We start from the raw sequence: 17,602 nt of genomic DNA, 5'->3' as shown, positions 1-17,602 counted from the left end.
CCACAGCTCGAGCTTGAGGATTCTACTCCCTGTACTGCATCCATCACAGCCCCACAGCTCCTCTGGAGCAACCAATATGAGAGCATCTTCATCAGTGTTAACAGGGAGAAGAGGCCAAATGTATCAGTTATTCCTTGTTTTTTTAATGTGGAAAAATGCTATAAATTCCTCACTGAAAATGTAACCATGCATGACCATTGTTTGTAAAGCATGTGTGATTAACAGACTGGATTATATGATCCTGATCGTTTTAAATCTTGCTTAGGAAAGACCACAGTCTCACCAGTGTCATATAACACAATGTAAGCATGATTTACAGACAAAAGATTGCGAGACAAGAGAAGCAATGATATATGCTATGAATTTTAATGACACTAACATACAGTAGCCACATGTCATTTCAGACAATATTTATTTGTATGGTAGCAGTTGTCGCATTCATCTCTCTCTCTCTCTCTCTCTCTCTCTCTCTCTCTCTCTCTCTCTCTCTCTCTCTCTCTCTCTCTCTCTCTCTCTCTCTCTGTCTCTCTCTCTCTTTTAAGGGTCCCAAAGGAGATGAAGGACTTGCAGTGAGTTGAATCTTTTCATTATTGAATATATTTTTCATGAAATGTTTCTCTATTTTTTGTGCTGTCCAAAAAATAGAGAAGTCAGAGTTTTTTCAGTTGCCATCTATCAATGTATCTGTGGTTTTCTACAACATAAGTCAATAGACCTTCAAGCTTAAGCACTTAACCACTCTCAGTAGAACTCCAACACACAGCGAAAGAATGATCATGTCTCCTGAAAATATGAAACTGTTGTATTGTCTTGCCAGTGGGAACCTATGAACTCTCTCTGCACTTTGAATGCCCCCCCCCCATATTGACGGCTGAAAACAATCCACGCAGACATGGAAACAATTTGATGCTCCTGCCATCAACTTAAATTCTTTTTTTCTCATGGGGCCAATTGCATTTTTTATTGTTTTGTTGCAAAGTGATTTTTCACCAGGATGTTAATTTGACATTTTAATAAATTGTGTGAGCGGCTCCAGTGCTGTGGTGGAATTGCCACAATCCGTCTCACAGCTGATCCTCTGGCTGGCCCACTCTCCCCTTAGTCGCACTCGCTTATTCATGACAATCTACATGTGTGACAATTACCTGCACAATCTGTCTATGTCAGCACCAGTCGCCCCACTATTCTGTGTAATGGCATTTCTCCATGGACGCTTGAGCAAGATGAGGTAGATAGAGGCCATCACTTGCTCCAGCGCTGGGAATGGGTCTCTATTTTTAGTGCAGAAGGCAAGTCTGATTGTGATTGTCAAATGGGGCTCCTTTTCTATCCCGTCTATAGCCTACAAGGTGTGACAGCATGTGTCATAGATCATTTAATACAATAAACCCAGGTTGACGTATTGTCCTCTTAGGATTGTCTTCATATTGACATATGAAGGGTTGTATTAATATGTTGCTGAGTATACCAAGAGGAGAGATTAAAATGTGGGAAATCTTGGCTCCTGCTGAATTTAATTTATTTGCCTTTATGTAGCTTTGATCTTTATTTACCTGTTTATGCGTAATGTTTACTGAGAGTCTTGTGATTATACCATTTACCACCAGCCACCAGTGGCTCATCGCCAAACCCATTCTCCTATTGAAGACTGTGAGACAAAAATAGCATCATTCTTGGATGCAGAAAGGGGGAACTAACATCAGTAGTGACTTTTTTGTCTTGACACAGCAGGTGGTGTGTTTTTCTGTCATAGGGGGACCCAGGGGCCATGGGATTACCCGGGCTTGAAGGGCTACCCGGTGCCAAGGTAAGCAACAGTATCAGCCCAGAGAGGCGTCCCATCTGCCATGACCTAACCTGATTACAAAGTGAGGGAAAGTACTTTCTCTATTCTTCATTCTCAGTACAGAACATTTAAAGAGTTTATTTTTGAAATAAGATATCCAGTTTTAAAAAAAAAGAAGCTTTCTGTACAAGTCAACTTTAGAATGCAATTTTTTTGTTTTATATTGACTGAAGGAATTTCAGTTGAGCTCTTTGAACAGCAATGTGGAGCCAAATGTAATAGTTAATAGTTAACCATTTGCACAACAAAGTGCTACTATTGGATGCATTTTCCATAATGGAACAAAGCTACCCCTGCATGAAACATCTAAATCTAAGTCTAAATCTGTTAAAAAAAAAACAAAAAAAAAAAACGAGTGTGCGTTCAGGGGTGGAACGTTCCAGTTTCTGTTCCAGTTTCTGTGACATCATTTATCCTTTAGTGGAATACTGTTAAAGGTGTGACATATGAAAAGTGTTTGCTGTTGAAATAGTAAAAAGACTTAAGTTTAAAAGAAGGTTCCCTATTTGTGATTTTTCTAAGTAGAGACTTGTGTTTTTATGTGTTTAAGCCTATTTGCATTGCATTTGTCCAAACAGTGAGAAGCCCCGGAGCATCCATTACACCCAGGTTTAGGCAGTTTCTGTTATCAATATCCATGTGTCAGCTTGACAGTGATTTATGTGTATTCTTTATGTTATGTGTATGTCATCTATCTGACACGTCTTTAATGTTTCCTTCAGGGTGATATTGGTTTGCCTGGTCCACCTGGTATACTAGGTCCTCCTGTAAGTATTACGAATAATTTATTCCGACTCACACTGTTCCTTGATGAATCATCTGTGCTGTTTAAGTCTGCTGCTGGCAACAAGTTGATGATGTTTCATGAAGTACAAAGAATACCTTTAACAACAAGTGCCATAACACAACACTACTTCGATTAAGAACCTCAGATTTATACAGTACCTGCGGCCTGTTCAGTGGATATTTCTGTGAAGCTATAGTAGACTGGTTGGTTTATTATAAACAGGAGGTAGCTTTAGATATGACACCACTGAGGACCTGTCAAAAGCAGTCTGTTCTTTTCCTATGTTGTGATTGACAGGGGAAGCCCGGCCCTCGCGGAGAGCCAGGGATCCCAGGAGAGCCGGTGAGCCTCAGCCTCTAACTCTCTTTGAGCTGTCAATCCACGTGTCATTCCTTTGTCACTGCCGACTGACACATTGGCTGTCTCTGTTCTCTGACAGGGTGAGAGGGGGCCGCTCGGAGAGACAGGATTCCCAGGGCCCGAGGGACCCCAAGGTGTTCCTGTAAGGATGCTACTGTACATGAATTCTGTTGCTCTACCCTATATAATCACTACTAGCTGTTGCCGAAGCACCTTCCAGTAATGTCCAGACTGCAAAAAAACAACACACTGCTCCTTTACATCAGCAGGTTGTTTTACCTATATATGGGAGAACATGATTCAAGGACAATATGGAAAAAAATGTACGTTAGAGATCACTTGTCCTGTAGATGGAGTATTACAATCCTCTATGTAATTACCATCAGAGATAGTTTCTGTAATTTTCCCTGTAAGCGCACAATGGAAGAGTGTTCGCACAGCAATCAGGATCATTATCCCTTGGTTGAGATATCTCATTAACTGTGGAGATTACTAGGAGGGCAACAGTGCTGATCCAATCGAAGGTGGGAGCTGATACAAAATGTCTTTGTTTGTGTTGCACTCCTTGAGCAGGGGAGACCTGGAAAAGATGGAACTCCTGGATACAAGGTGAGATGTGCGAACGCGTTGCAAATCCCCTTATAGAAAGTGCTTTACATCAGCCGAGCTACAGAAAGATGGCACAGCAGATTTTTATCCCCCCCCCAAAAGCTACAGCATCCTGAGTGCATTAAACCTATTTGCATATTTGAGATTATAACGATAAAAACTAAATGAAATCCTGCTGATTTAAGGCTTTGTTGACTTTTAGTCTTTTTTTACTCTAATTATACCATTAATGCTTTCAGGCAATGATAAAATGTTTGTAATAGAGGGCAGTAGACACTTAGATTAAATATGCATTTTCCTGCCTGATGAACCTGGCTAAAATTGAAACAAATACTGCAGCTTTTAGGTGACTGATCGAATCTGTTATACACTATTTACTGCATTATAACACAGAATGGGCTCACAGCATGCAGAACAGATCTGCTATGAATAGTCATTATTAACACATTATACAGTATAATACCAAACTGGTTTGACTATGAGTATTGCTTTGTTTTGCTGTCTGATTTACAATATTTTTTTCACCATAATGACAACTCCAACAGTTTATTGTTTTCTTGTTATTAATATTAGTTAATATTCTTCCACCAAAATCTCAGCATTGCATGAAGCCCTTCTACAGTTTTATCCTCATGTCCTTCTGCAGTAGTGCCTGCCTTTTTTGTGGGACAACAGTGCCATCTAGCAGGTGGCATTGCTCCTCTACCCAGACACCTTGCACACTGCTTTGAGGTTTAATGTAATGCTCAGGGAAGCACATTTCAGTGGGCAAGATGATAGATTTAAGCCTCCCATCAGGCATTGGAGAATACAGAGTACTGCAGATTAAAGCAGGCAGGGGAGAACAGCACACACAAAGAGATGCCCGTTTTAAAAGCACATCATGCCAGATTGTCTTTTGCATGGCTCCTGTAATCCAGCAGGAAATTGATACAAAGATTCTCCCAGGGGTATTGCTGTGAGCATGGTAAAGGGAAGCAATGAGGAGTGACAGGGAGAGATTGGAAGACACAAGATGTTGTGACATGAAGTCAGAGACAGGTATTTACTCTCCCAGCTCTTCCATACAGTAGAGACAGCTGGTGGGAACGCAGGCATTTCTCAATCAAAACAGGAGTGATGCAGAGAAGCCATGACATTGCAGAAGGTGAAACACTGTACAGGGAGATATTATACAAGCAATATACCTGAGCTGAGTAAGAAGCAATCACTGCACATGTCGTCTGAAAAGTGTAAATTTCTTTCAAAGTCAAGTAATTCATGAAAAGCTTGCTCACAGTTTTTTTTCTTTTCTTCCGGCAACAGAACAGAAACATTTGCAAATACTAGAGTAGATGGGAGCATTATGCCAATAGGGTGGGTGTAAATAACAGTAATCTCTGCTTCATGTACAGATTACAATAGTGGAGTGTTATGTGTGCCCCTGCACGATACTGAACATCAATTATTTCTGTGTAGAGGGTGACAGCTTCAGGGTCAGCATCATTTCTTTTCCCAATTATTTAGATGTTACTCCTTTACCTTTCTTCTATAACAACAAAGACTAAACATGTTTATTTGCTTTTTTTCCTAAGGGATCTGCAGGTGCAACAGGGGACAGAGGATCCAAAGGAGAACGTGTAAGTAGCATCATCCCTGTCTTCCTAAAAAAATAAGCTGTTTTTAAGAGTCAGACTATAATGCACAAAAGGTTCTGATGAATAGTAATGGAAGTCTTCACTTCAGCACAAATGTGACTAATCCCCACAAGCACGTAAGCACTAGATAAAGGCATTTAACGCTCAGTGCAGTTTCCTATTGTATTTGCAAGGCAAAATTAAAGAGCTCTGTCACACTTACGCAGTAATCTATTCCAAATAGATGATGCAAAATGAGGCTTTTAGCTTTATTGTTGGCAAAAGAACCTTAGGACAGGTGACTGACTGGACACATTAGGAGAAATAGGTCAGTGTGCACAGCATGTTAAGTGATACAGTTGAGTGAGTCAGGCTGTAAAATGACTGACTCTGATGCAGGTGATGCCAGCCAGGAAATATAGTTTTCATTGTTATACTACAGAACTCACCAGATCTAAACAATTTAGCCAGTACTGCATCATATATATATATATATATATATATATATATATATATATAGAGAGAGAGAGAGAGAGAGAGAGAGAGAGAGAGAGAGAGAGAGCTGAGAAATGTCTGGGTTTCTTGACTGCAGGGTGATCCAGGGATTCCTGGAGAAAGGGGTGTTCAAGGCGAGAGGGGTCGCTCAGGCGATCCTGGCCCCATTGGACAGATCGGACCTCCAGGCCAAAAAGGCGATCCTGGCCCTCCAGTAAATTTGGAAAATGTAAACCTCATGGTAAGTCGTAAAGACAAGGTCCTTGAGTTTGCAGATACCTCCGATCAAACAAGAGATGATTAAAACCTGTATCAGCCTACTTCCTTTCTGAGCTTGTGTAACTAGTTCAGTTCTCGTTCCCTGTATGGAAAAATGGTGCCGCTACAGATTTCTGCATGAAACATCAAACAAGGCTGTACAAGGGAGGTTGCTGTTCTCTTTCTGCTCAACGCTTTCCACTCCTCCTCATCCAGGCACAACAGAAGGTCAGAGAGGGAGGGAGAAGGAGACAGAGAAAAAGACAGAGATATGTGGGCATGCCTAGAGCAGTGAAAACACCTCCGTGTGTCACAGACATTTTACACACTCTGTACGCGGTCACAGCAGTTATATAACATTCACAGTAGAGATGGAAATTGTTTGGAAAGATTCAAGGTCCAGGGCTACTATTGTTTGTCGTTGCTACACTGGAAAGCTTGAACAATGTTTGAGTGGCAGAGCATATATTGTTATATAATTTGTGTTCCTTAATAATACATATATTTAGAGGTATACACAGCTGGTATGAAAAGCTACACTTTATATCAGAAAGTAACACCAAGAAGTCTCTTAATAGAGTCAGAATATCTCATTTAACATTCCCCGACCGAATCCATTTTATTTCAAGCTGGATTCGTGGCGCAGATGTGATATAATAATGCAAGGTGGGATTTCACTGAATAGTTAGAAAAGAAAAATGTCAGCAGTGATCCCTCCTCCCCGCCCTTGTTTTCAACACAGATGGTTTCCACCGAGTTGTAGTGGAGGTCTTTGAGTTGAGATGCATGTCAGGCATCAGTTAGATTTTCATGCAGTGATAACGACTGTATCACCTCTGCTGCCAATTCACTATGAATGAAAGATGTATTCTTCTCCACTGCACACACAGGGTGATCCCAGCTTCATGGAAGAACTCAAAATGTTTATCAGAACTGAAGTATTGAGGGTCTTCGAAGGTATACATTTTTCTAAATAAAATTTTTCACGTTTTCTCGCTATCTTTATTCTCCATTCTCCATTTTCCATATTCTGAATGTGAATTTTGATTTTTCTTACTTTGTAGAGAAGCTATCAAGCACGGCCACGCTGCAGAAGACACCTGCAGGGATCTTAGCTTCACAGGTCCACGGGCCTCCAGGACCTCCCGGAAAGGACGGATTACCAGGCCCGCCAGGAGAGCCCGGACCTCCTGGTCCTCATGGTAAGAGCTCAAGCTGCCAGACTGAACTGTAGGACGTTAACACCACCTCAGAAAAATAACCACTTCTGTTGAAATATGAATTAGAAATAACACTCTTAACTGCTCATAACTACTGAAGACAATTAACCCTCTGTTGTCTGATGTAATTGTAATCTATGTATGTAGCCACACCATATGTGTACGCCTCATTGGGGTTTAAATACATCAATTAGTCCAATTACCGTATGTTGTACCACACACATTTAAAGCAGGCAGCATTTACTGCTGTAAACACAAAGCTGCAGGTTGACTATGCAGAGTGAACCACAACATCCTTCAGTTAAAGATGTTCTGTCTGTACAGAGTTGGGATGAAACATTGGAGCTGGATTGAGGTGGGGGCACATGTATTTTGTAGGGATTCATGGGTATTTTTCTCTTGCTTAGACCCATATATCAATGCAGACTGAGGGGCGGGAAGCAGAGGCAAGGCCAGGAGTGTGGTGCACAGCGGCTCTCTGGGAAATATGAAGACAAACGAAGAATTGGCTGTGAATAAGAGAAACTATTATCAATGTGGACAGGAAAGAGCCCCAGTATTGATACCTCACTCCAGGAAAAAGAAAGCTTCTAAAGTAGAAAAGGAGCATAGTCAGGAAAGAGGGTGGACGTTCTTTATCAAACTGATACAACTTTCTGACTGCTCATACAACACTAATGGTTTGCCGGTCAGGCTTTATACCTCAAACTTGCTTAGAATTGTATTGTGTCGCAGCAGAACTACGGTGTCTTAACTTTTGAAGAGGAGTGTGTTACGTGTTGGTGCAGATCAAAGCACCACTGCATTGGCCTTTCTCTTTGAGCTTTGTATCTACCTCACATTATTCAAGACCATTTACCCTTTAACCCACTGCTATAATATAAAATGCTGCTTTCATTCATGAGTAATGTAGTTATTATACTACTCGACTATAAATATCTGTGTTGTGTTAATGCCATTTGCATTACACATGTATTGGATTTTGTTTAGCTTGTTTTATTTTTTTATGCTTCCAAAGAGTGTTTTATAGGTTACTCTTAGTGCAGCTTTGCAATAAATATTTATTGAAAACAAAGAGGAAAGTTTTTTTTTTTCCTTTGATAAATCAAAAATGCAACAACTTCTTAATGTTTTCTTTGTTGACTTGTGCCTCCACTCAGCTGGGGAGAGAGTTTGGGGTAATATATCCTCATTATTTCTTGTCATCCTCTGCTGGAGACTGTGCTCCTCTGGAATATCCAACTTGACTTCTTCCTCGATATGCCAAAATGAATTGTTTATGGAGAAAAATAACCCCTCTGTTGAATTCTTTTTTTTTTCCACATTGTTTGATTTCACATGGGTGAAAGTCTCAAGCTGTTTGAGAATATCCATAAGGACGCATGCAAGACAGCACTTTTTTGTTTGTTTTTTCCCTCCCTTATGTTGTAATTGAGTACTCATTTATCATTCTAGTCATCTTTTGCGTTTGAGAGTGTAATGAAAAGACTCACTGATGTAATCCATTTTGTTAGAGTGCGTTTTTCATAAATAATTTTTGTTTTAACATTCATTTTTAATTTTGTACTTTCAGTGCATTCTGTATATTTATTAATACTGACTGAAACAAAGTGTCTTTCATTATATCAGCTTGTAATCTCTGTGTTTGAGAGCTGCTCTGCTTTGTGCTGTACAATATGGAAATATCAGTAAATATCCCACAGTAATTTGTCTTTGATGGAGCAGCTTTCTTCTTTTGTAAGGCACAGCATGAATACATAGATGTTGCTGTTAATAGTGTTTACAACAGGTGCAGGACTGCAATCTTATCAATCAAACATGAAAAAGCACTCTGTGACAATATTATTTTCTATTAATGTATTTCGTCCATTAGCGCCCCAAGAAATAATTTTGTTTTCAACCAAGTGCAGATGCAGTATGGCGTTTTTGATTTATCAGAGTGCACCAATTCAGCGTGCAACCCAAGCTCATTGCCCTGTGTGCTATTCAGTATTTTTTTGCTTAAGGTACAGTGCTCTTTTCTCCATGGAACGTCTCCTCCCTGAATGAATGCCCCAGGCTCTGTGAGTGTTGAAAGAAGTCTCATTATTGCGTCAATGTGTGGATAGCCCCTCTCTCTTTGAGACTCGGTTTTGGAGCATTCATAAGCCTTTTTTCTGAGATTTTCTCTGACATGTAAGCGTTGAAGCGTTTCCCCTTTGGGCCAGGCGGTGCAATGCTTGATACTCCTGTCAATGTTTCTGATGCACTCCATGCAACCGCTGGTCCTGAGACTCCATTACTTTAAGTGCCTCATGGGGAAATATATTCGCAGCCCCTCATATTCTTACTTGGTATGCTACTGTTTTGAACTGTAAAGACTAACTGGCTTTGCCTGGAGTGAGAAAGCCTTTTTAATAACATTTAAAGTTTGTTTGCATATTGTTATCGGCAACACACACGTTGGCCTGGCGTGAAGATTAGTGCAAATGCTTTGATTTGATTTTACTCATCAGCCAGAGCATGTCCCTGTGTTCATATCTGCTTTATGTTGTATCTTATCCAAAGGCCATTATAAAAAAGATTGAACATAATCTAGTTTTCTCTCTGTGGTCAAACAGAAAAAAAGCTTTATGATCTCCCAATGAATTACATCTCTGAGTCTAGTTGTCAAGAATAGACCTTATTGTTTTCTGCATCTGTCTTCTACAGAATAGGTCTTTCTTTTCTCTCTCCGAATGCCTTTAGTGACCCAGATATCTGACCTCCGAAAAAAAGCCGCTTTGCTCTGTTTTAAATTCTTCAAAGACATTTGCTTTTGCCCTATTGTTTACAGAAAGTTGTACAAGCCCACAGCGCATCCTTCTTCGAAAACTAGCGTAGAGATGGCTTATTTGATGATTTTCATTTTGACAAGATATCAGAATGTCTTTTATTATTCACATGTTTGGGATTGAAACTGGGAACCCAGAGCAGCCTGTTTCTACATCAACTAAAGCAAAGCTACTTTTCTCAAAATGAATGCAGACTTCATACCTGACATGGCCATCGTATTGATGATGTTAATATCATCAAGAAGCTAATCTGTACGAGTCTCTAGACAGATATAAAGGTTGCGAAAGTGTATACTCATCTTGACAGTTGGATTTTAACATGTTATGGCATTTGTACTAATATTTCTAACTGTACTACCATGTTCTGTAAACATGACACAGCACAGTTCTACTTCATCTCCGCAGTATTTGTACTCAGCCCGAGTGTTGTGTCTGTCCTCAGGGTACAGGGGGCAGAAAGGAGAGCGAGGTCAGCTTGGTCTGGGGTTACCAGGAGATCCAGGATCCATGGGCCCACCAGGTGAGAGACATCATAGTTTGTATGCTTAATTTAATGTAATGTATGTATTTTATCACAGTAAGCAACAGGCATCAGCAAGGACTGGTCCAGGATAATGTGTTCCATGCTCTTTTACTTTCCATTGGAGACTTTTTCATCAACTGCTTCTTTATTAAACTATTACTTAAAGTTGCATTTATCAATATGTTTATATTAACAATAAATCAAATGACTGTGTGTAGAGTGAAAAGGGTCATCCATTGTGATGAAGCTAGCTAGCTGGCGAGTGTAGGGGAGCATTATGCTATTAAAAAGAGATATTACCCTCAGGAATAGATGGAGACCAAAACGGAACAAAAAGGAAAGTGAATATTTGACTTACATTCATCAGGTGGCGAGAAATACAACTCCACATGAATGCCAATCTAGCTCTGTATTTTTGCCTGTATATAAAAGAACACTTCTGGCAGTCATGCTTTGATTATATTTTGATTATATACCTCATTTGTCACAGAATGACCAGTCTCCGTCACATCTACCCCTGTTTATCAGGTTTTCTTACCTGTCCACCGAAAGGCGGGAAGTGTAGCATATCTCACTGTGATATCAAATAACTTTGGTTGTGTCAAGTCTCAAACCTCAAATTCTATTTCAGCCTTTATTTGATATCTCAGCATGTTGGAGATAAACACAACTCCCACATGGCATGTTTTCTAAAAACTCAGCCGCTGCTGTGACACAAATGGGGACATAATAATAACAATAGTAGAGGACAAAATGCTGCAGTGACTGAGCAATGTTGTCCGTTCTGTAAAGTAGAAGCCCAGCTTGTTGTCCTGCGCAAAAGTTTCACTGAATACAACCCAAGTTGTCAGCTTTCTCCTGCTCCTGTGAACAAAAAAAAAAAAATCACTCCCCATACACTGATGCTGACTTTCAGCCTGTGACAGCAGTGGTATATCCCTGAACCTAAAGTCATCCATCCAACTATGTATGTGCATAATGCATGTGTAGGGCAAAGGAAAGTTCGCTATAACTCCTTTGGAGAGGACAAATCACAGCTGTTGAAAGACATCATCTCCAGGGGCGCACAATAAGCACCTTCGGCCCAACTGGTGGGGTTGGACTTCAGTTGTATTCACACTTGGAAAGAGTTGGAAAGTTGAACAAACTGCTACTGTATGAGTGTGCTGGGCCACTGCTTTGTTTTTCTTCTGTGCACTTACTGTAGCTCCTGTACAACTGAAGTTTTTTTTTCCAACCAAACTTTCCGTCACTTGGCCATCATAATGAGGGACGTGCTCGTACCCCTTGAATTCCACATAGAGCAGGTTCCTCCTGGACCACCTCCAGGTTCATGGAGAATGGGACATATGAGTCACATACAGGAGATTCTTCAGTGTTGTTGCTTCTCATGAGAATGTCACATCCTCATCGGACTCATCTCTGATGGAGACGAGTCCGCCTACAGGTGGGAGGCTGACCACCTGGTGACCTGGTGCAACCAAAACAATCTAGAGCGCAACGCTCTAAAGACAGTGGAGATGGTTGTGGACTTCAGGAAGAACCCAGCCCCACCTGCCCCCATCACCCTCTGTGGCTCCACAATTGACACTGTGGAGTCATTCCGCTTCCTGGGAACTACCATCTCCCAAGATCTCAAGTGGGAGCTGAACATCAGCTCCCTCGTGAAGAAAGCACAACAGAGGATGTACTTCCTGTGGCAGCTGAAGAAATTCAACCTGCCAAAGACAATGATGGTGCACTTCTACACAGCCATCATTGAGTCCATCCTCACATCCTCCATCACCATCTGGTACGCTGCTGCCACTGCCAAGGACAAGGGCAGACTGCAGCGTGTCATTCGGTCTGCAGAGAAGGTGATTGGCTGCAATCTGCCGCCGCTCCAGGACCTATACGCCACCAGGACTCTGAAGCGTGCTGGAAAGATTGTGGCTGACCCTTCCCACCCCGGATACAAACTCTTTGAGACACTCCCCTATGGCAGGAGGCTGAGGTCCATCAGGACCAAAACCTCTCGTCACATGAACAGCTTTTTCCCCACCGCCACTAGCCTTATTAACAATGCCCGGAAACCACCCTGACTCTCCACCTTCATGCTACTGTTCTCACTCTGCTGTAATGCTCTTTGCTCTTTATTTTTTATTTATATCTTTATTTATTCTTCATTTTTAACTTAATACATACTGTGTACATATACTTATACTTATATTGTTTATACCTATACTGATATTGTTTAATATTCCATCTATATTGTTTAATATTCCATCAACAACACCAAAACAAATTCCTTGTACGTGTTAAAAAACGTACTTGGCAATAAAACCCTTTCTGATTCTGATTCTGATTGAGCTAGCAGCTCTAAGTAGCCACTTAAACACACAGAATTAACACATTGGGAGAAAAACATGTTTGATAATGATGGTGCACTTTTGCTCTGGTGTTTGTTGACAGTACAAACAACCACAGTACTGTGGACAATTTGTGTGTGAGCAGTTAAACAGGAGATGGATGTGACAGTGATGAAAAGGGCAAGTTGTGTTTTCAGTGGGAGGAAAAGGACAAGGCTGTACCTGCAATTCCTTTTGTATGAGCCGTAGAGGAGGCAGGGCCCCCCGGCACAGGAATTAATAATGTCTAATTCTCTGTTAAGGCCCTCCTGGGATCACTTCTAAGGGCCCTCCTGGCTCTCCGGGGCCCCGTGGACCTCCTGGGACTTGTGACCCCAGTGACTGTCTCCTTCCATCCCTGTGAACCCAGCAGAGCGGTTCATATATTGGGTTGGTTCGAATATAGACGCCTGGCTCCGAGCTCAGTGCTGCAGCAGACGGCCTCGCTGTATGTAAGAGCTTCCTCAGATCTGGTTCATCGGACAGACTCACAACTGACCTCTTTTGTTCACTTTACAATAACATTTGGATGCAGTCAGGATTTCTTGTTGTTGGGTTTGTTCTTTTTCTTTCATCTTGCAGTGCTGTACTATTAAGGTATTTCTTGTTTTCACATCCCCTACTGTGATGTAATGCATTCCTTGTCAACTCTCATTATGTCTTTCAAGACCATGAAAGGACTTTATTTTATCAGCTTCAGTCCTGTCTGAAAACATGATCTTAATTATTTGTTTGCCTTCTTAATGGGCTTGCCTATTCACTCTTCTGTTCTTATTTAGATAAGCCTATGTGCTGTCAGAAGGTACTGTCACGTGTGTGTGTGTGTGTGTGTGTGTGTGTGTGTGTGTGTGTGTGTGTGTGTGTGTGTGTGTGTGTGTGTGTGTGTGTGTGTATGTGTGTGTGTTCGTGTGTGTGTGTGTGTGTGTGTGTGTGTGAGACTTGTTTTATGTGGAGTTGTGATAAAATAACAGATTTCTGAGACTCCTTATGCAACCAAAGTGCAGCAGATGTGACCGATATGCAAATTATTTATTTTTAGCGTGTTTTAGCATCTTCAAGGATGTAGTTAAAGATGGTTCTAATAATTGTAGTGAATGTAGCATGGATACTCAGTAATATTATTATTAGAAGGTGGATTGATACATTTCAAGATTACTGAGAGTTGTGTTTTATGAAATTATCACTCATGACACATTTGCAATGTGCATGATAATCTTTTTTTTTTTTTTAAGAATCTGCAGTATAATCATATATAAAGACGTCTTCCTATTTTCTTTAGGTTCGGCAACGTTACTGAAAACCATATCTGTTGTAGTACATAAACCTACAACTCATACTGTTTGTCTGAAACTACTGTATTTTAAAAGGTGTGTTCAGATCAAATGCAAAGAGAATTCTTTTGTATTTAGCTCGCAAATATTCACCCTTAAATTATTTACGTTACAACGTCAGTGCTAACTTCGTAGTAAAGTACAAGCGATAGCTGGAATCAAGTTACAAATATATATTTTCAAAAAATACCATGTAGTCCTATGGCTTCGCTCACTTTTCTCCAAGCTGTCTCCTCTCTGTACAGTACTGACAATGAGTCCTAGAGTTCCGGGTGCCCACGGACACCGACAGTAAGTTTGTCCTCCATTTCTGATTCTCAGTGATGTCAGTATAATCTCACACTGATAGGCTTTCGCCATACACATTTTCCACCCAAATTTAAACATTTCAATGTGCATGTATTAAAATGTCTTTTTATTGACTGTATGTAATTGCGCTGAACAGAAATGTTGCTTTGTGTTTAGTCTGAACACACCTTAACACACATATTTCAAGGGCAGATTTGAAGAATGTACTTTAAATGTTGTGTATGTTTAAGGAGTGTGATGTAACCTCACATTCACCTCTACTGTTGTTTTAATCTGTAAATAAGTTGGACGAGTTATTGAGGTTTTTCTTTTTCTTTCTTCCCGTCTAATGCGACTTGTACCGGGACCTGACAATATAATTACATAAGCAAGCTGTCATTGTAATGACACAATAAGGTTCCCTGTGTGTGTGTGTGTGTGTGTGTGTGTGTGTGTGTGTGTGTGTGTGTGTGTGTGTGTGTGTGTGTGTGTGTGTGTGTGTGTGTGTGTGTGTCCAATGATAATTATTAACATTTACATGGTTTACATGCTGTATGATGATTCCTCTGGTTTATTTGTATATTTTTGATTTTCAGCTACACAAAGGAAATCGGGACTACTACACTACAACTTCAGACTTTTTATTTTTGTTAAAAATATACTCATGAATGTATACTTGAATTTTCTCGTTCTTCGTTTGAACCGTATCATGGTCTACATCCTGGTTTTTCACTCACTGACCAGCACTGTGTGTCACTATGTATCCTCTGGTTTTGGGGTGTCTTAAGACTGGAGTTTGATTTATTTATTTGTTATAACAGGCTTTGGAGCCATTTTAATGTTCTCAACTCATTTCAGGTTTTGAGTCAACTTTACAGGCCATACTGTATGATTTATCTTATCCACAAACTCAGTACAATCACTCTGAAAACATGCAGACCTTCTCCAAGACGGAAAGATAAAAGTTCCCAGCATTCAAACTTTAGATTTAAATGAATGCCTATTTGAAGCCTTCTAAGTAAATGCACTTAGTTCATCCAAAAAGTAAACTAAACTTTATAATCACACTAAACAATGAACTTTTGTATAGCAAACATAATTGGCCTGGTGTGTATATTACTTCCCTCGCTGTTTAATGAGAGTTTGACTCAAAGGCTTTAATTTTACTTTTAAGTGCCCAGCTGTGATTCATGTTTGAAAGGTTCTGTGGGCGTATCTGACATTTTGTGATGTTAAGAACTCGGTTCTATCTGTATTTCATGCTTTAAGATCTGTTTGAGACTTTTCATGTCATGTCTCACAAGGTTATCGAGCCTCTCTTTCACATATGAATTATGACTCACATCCTACTCTGAAGCTGCAGAGCATTTTTTTTTTTTCTCAGCATGCAGGCTTAGTTTTATGTCTGCTAGTGTGAGTGGGTCTATTTTTAGATGGTTATTGAATCAAATGTATACCACTGACTTTATTTGTGAGTTGAAAGAGCCCCCTGCTGGACATGTATTTATTTTCTCATTGCTTGAATGGAAAACCATCTTTCTTTGGGTTATAAGCTACATAAAACCCGATCATTCTATTGGCTTCTGTCTTTTTCATGTATGTTCACATTCTATGTATCATTTTGTCATGAATTATCTGTATTGTAATTGTATTATATTGGTCTATTTCATACACACTACATCTGTTGTGCGTCTGTCTGTCCTGGGAGAGGGATCCCTCCTCAGATGCTCTTCCTGAGGATTCCTCCATCTTAAGGGTTTTTTTGGGGAGTTTTCTTTATCCGAAGCTAGAGTCTAAAAGGTCAGACGGTGTCGTATGCTGTACAGATTCTAAAGCCCTTGAGGCAATTTGTGATATTGGGCTATATAAATAAAATTCACTCAACGTGACTTTCATCAAGCTAATTTTTATATTCAGTTTAATGGGTTTCCCTTGGAGACAATAACTCCAACCTTGACCACATTCAAATGAGGCAGCATCAGCGAGAGACTAATGCAATCTCAACTTTTTTGGCCAACTGATGAGAGCAACTCTCTGTGAATATTGAATTTAGCTTGAATTGATATTAATGTGCACCAGTTTGCGACTTCAATTTAGCTAAACCGTATGATAACTAGGGAGGACACAAAATGGCCACTGATGTCACAGCCCACTTCACTAGCAATTTGGTGCCAGCCATTTTTTATATCACTCTGAGTTAAAATCCATTTATTCTAAGTGGAAAATGTCTGATGAAACTCAAAGGATGGCGATGTTGTAGGTTGAAGCATCCTTCAAATCAAATGCTGTTATACATCTAAAGATAGGCTTCTCAAATAATGCCAAATTCATTTAAAACAATACGTTTTATACATCCACATTTCATTATTGTTTTGTTTTTTTCACAGTAATGTAAGTTGATCTTGTTGCCACATATAATTTAATCTTGTAAATAAGCTTGTAATGATGGGGAATGTGGATCAGCCTCTCAGCACGGCCCCTCGGATTAAAAATGTCTGCCTGCTGCTCTCACTACTCTATAAGCTCTCATGTCGTGCTGTGGGACTTTAATGTGTGTTCTTGAAAGTCTTTGTTTCGTTGAATATCTACCTCAGTCTTGGTTTACCACATATCTACATGATTAGCTACAGTGGTGTAGTCTACGTGATACGCAGGTATACGCACTATACCCACTAAGAAAGCTCCAGGATTTCCATACACCCACTTAAAAATGCCCAATAACATGCAACAACATACTTTCCATTATATGTTTGATATTTTGAATTGTCATCTGTGTTTTTCTTCTTCACATAGGCTAAATAAAGGGATTTCCACCGTAAATTGGTGCATAAAAGTGAATCTGAATACAGGAAATGAAGTCGTTGATGCTCAAAACTTCCCTGGGGGAGGACACCCAGGGGTAGGACACCCAGACCCCACTGGCCAATATACACAGAACTGTATACCCACTACAATACATTAGACTACACCACTGATTAGCTATATGGGGGGGGGGAGGAATATCACAACATTAACTGTTGCCTTTCACTGGAAAAAAAACAATTGAAACCTCATGTGTGTGTATCTGGA

The 17,602-nt window shown here is 40.2% G+C and overlaps 1 protein-coding gene across 6 annotated transcripts in view; it reads left to right on the top strand.

Moving 5' to 3' along the window:
• Window positions 1–17,189, top strand: part of LOC116052437 (collagen alpha-1(XIX) chain) — a 105,240-nt gene extending 88,051 nt beyond the window's left edge. For 4 of the 6 annotated variants that reach the window (XM_035992442.1, XM_035992441.1, XM_035992444.1 and 1 more), the window contains 12 exons: window positions 543–569; window positions 1,754–1,807; window positions 2,569–2,613; window positions 2,931–2,975; window positions 3,073–3,135; window positions 3,567–3,602; window positions 5,177–5,221; window positions 5,811–5,954; window positions 6,862–6,928; window positions 7,036–7,173; window positions 10,447–10,524; window positions 13,178–17,189. In XM_035992442.1, coding sequence (XP_035848335.1) covers window positions 543–569; window positions 1,754–1,807; window positions 2,569–2,613; window positions 2,931–2,975; window positions 3,073–3,135; window positions 3,567–3,602; window positions 5,177–5,221; window positions 5,811–5,954; window positions 6,862–6,928; window positions 7,036–7,173; window positions 10,447–10,524; window positions 13,178–13,278 — 843 coding nt within the window. In that variant the 3' untranslated portion in view covers window positions 13,279–17,189. Of the gene's footprint in view, window positions 1–542; window positions 570–1,753; window positions 1,808–2,568; window positions 2,614–2,930; window positions 2,976–3,072; window positions 3,136–3,566; window positions 3,603–5,176; window positions 5,222–5,810; window positions 5,955–6,101; window positions 6,194–6,861; window positions 6,929–7,035; window positions 7,174–7,598; window positions 8,898–10,446; window positions 10,525–13,177 lie in introns of those variants that run through there. The other 2 variants (XM_035992445.1, XM_035992446.1) reach the window with 2 other exon arrangements.
• Window positions 17,190–17,602: the final 413 nt, after the last annotated feature.

This window comes from Sander lucioperca, chromosome 15, assembly GCF_008315115.2.
Source record: "Sander lucioperca isolate FBNREF2018 chromosome 15, SLUC_FBN_1.2, whole genome shotgun sequence".
Classification (NCBI taxonomy): Eukaryota; Metazoa; Chordata; class Actinopteri; order Perciformes; family Percidae; genus Sander; species Sander lucioperca.
This window is presented reverse-complemented; position numbering and strand designations above follow the sequence as displayed.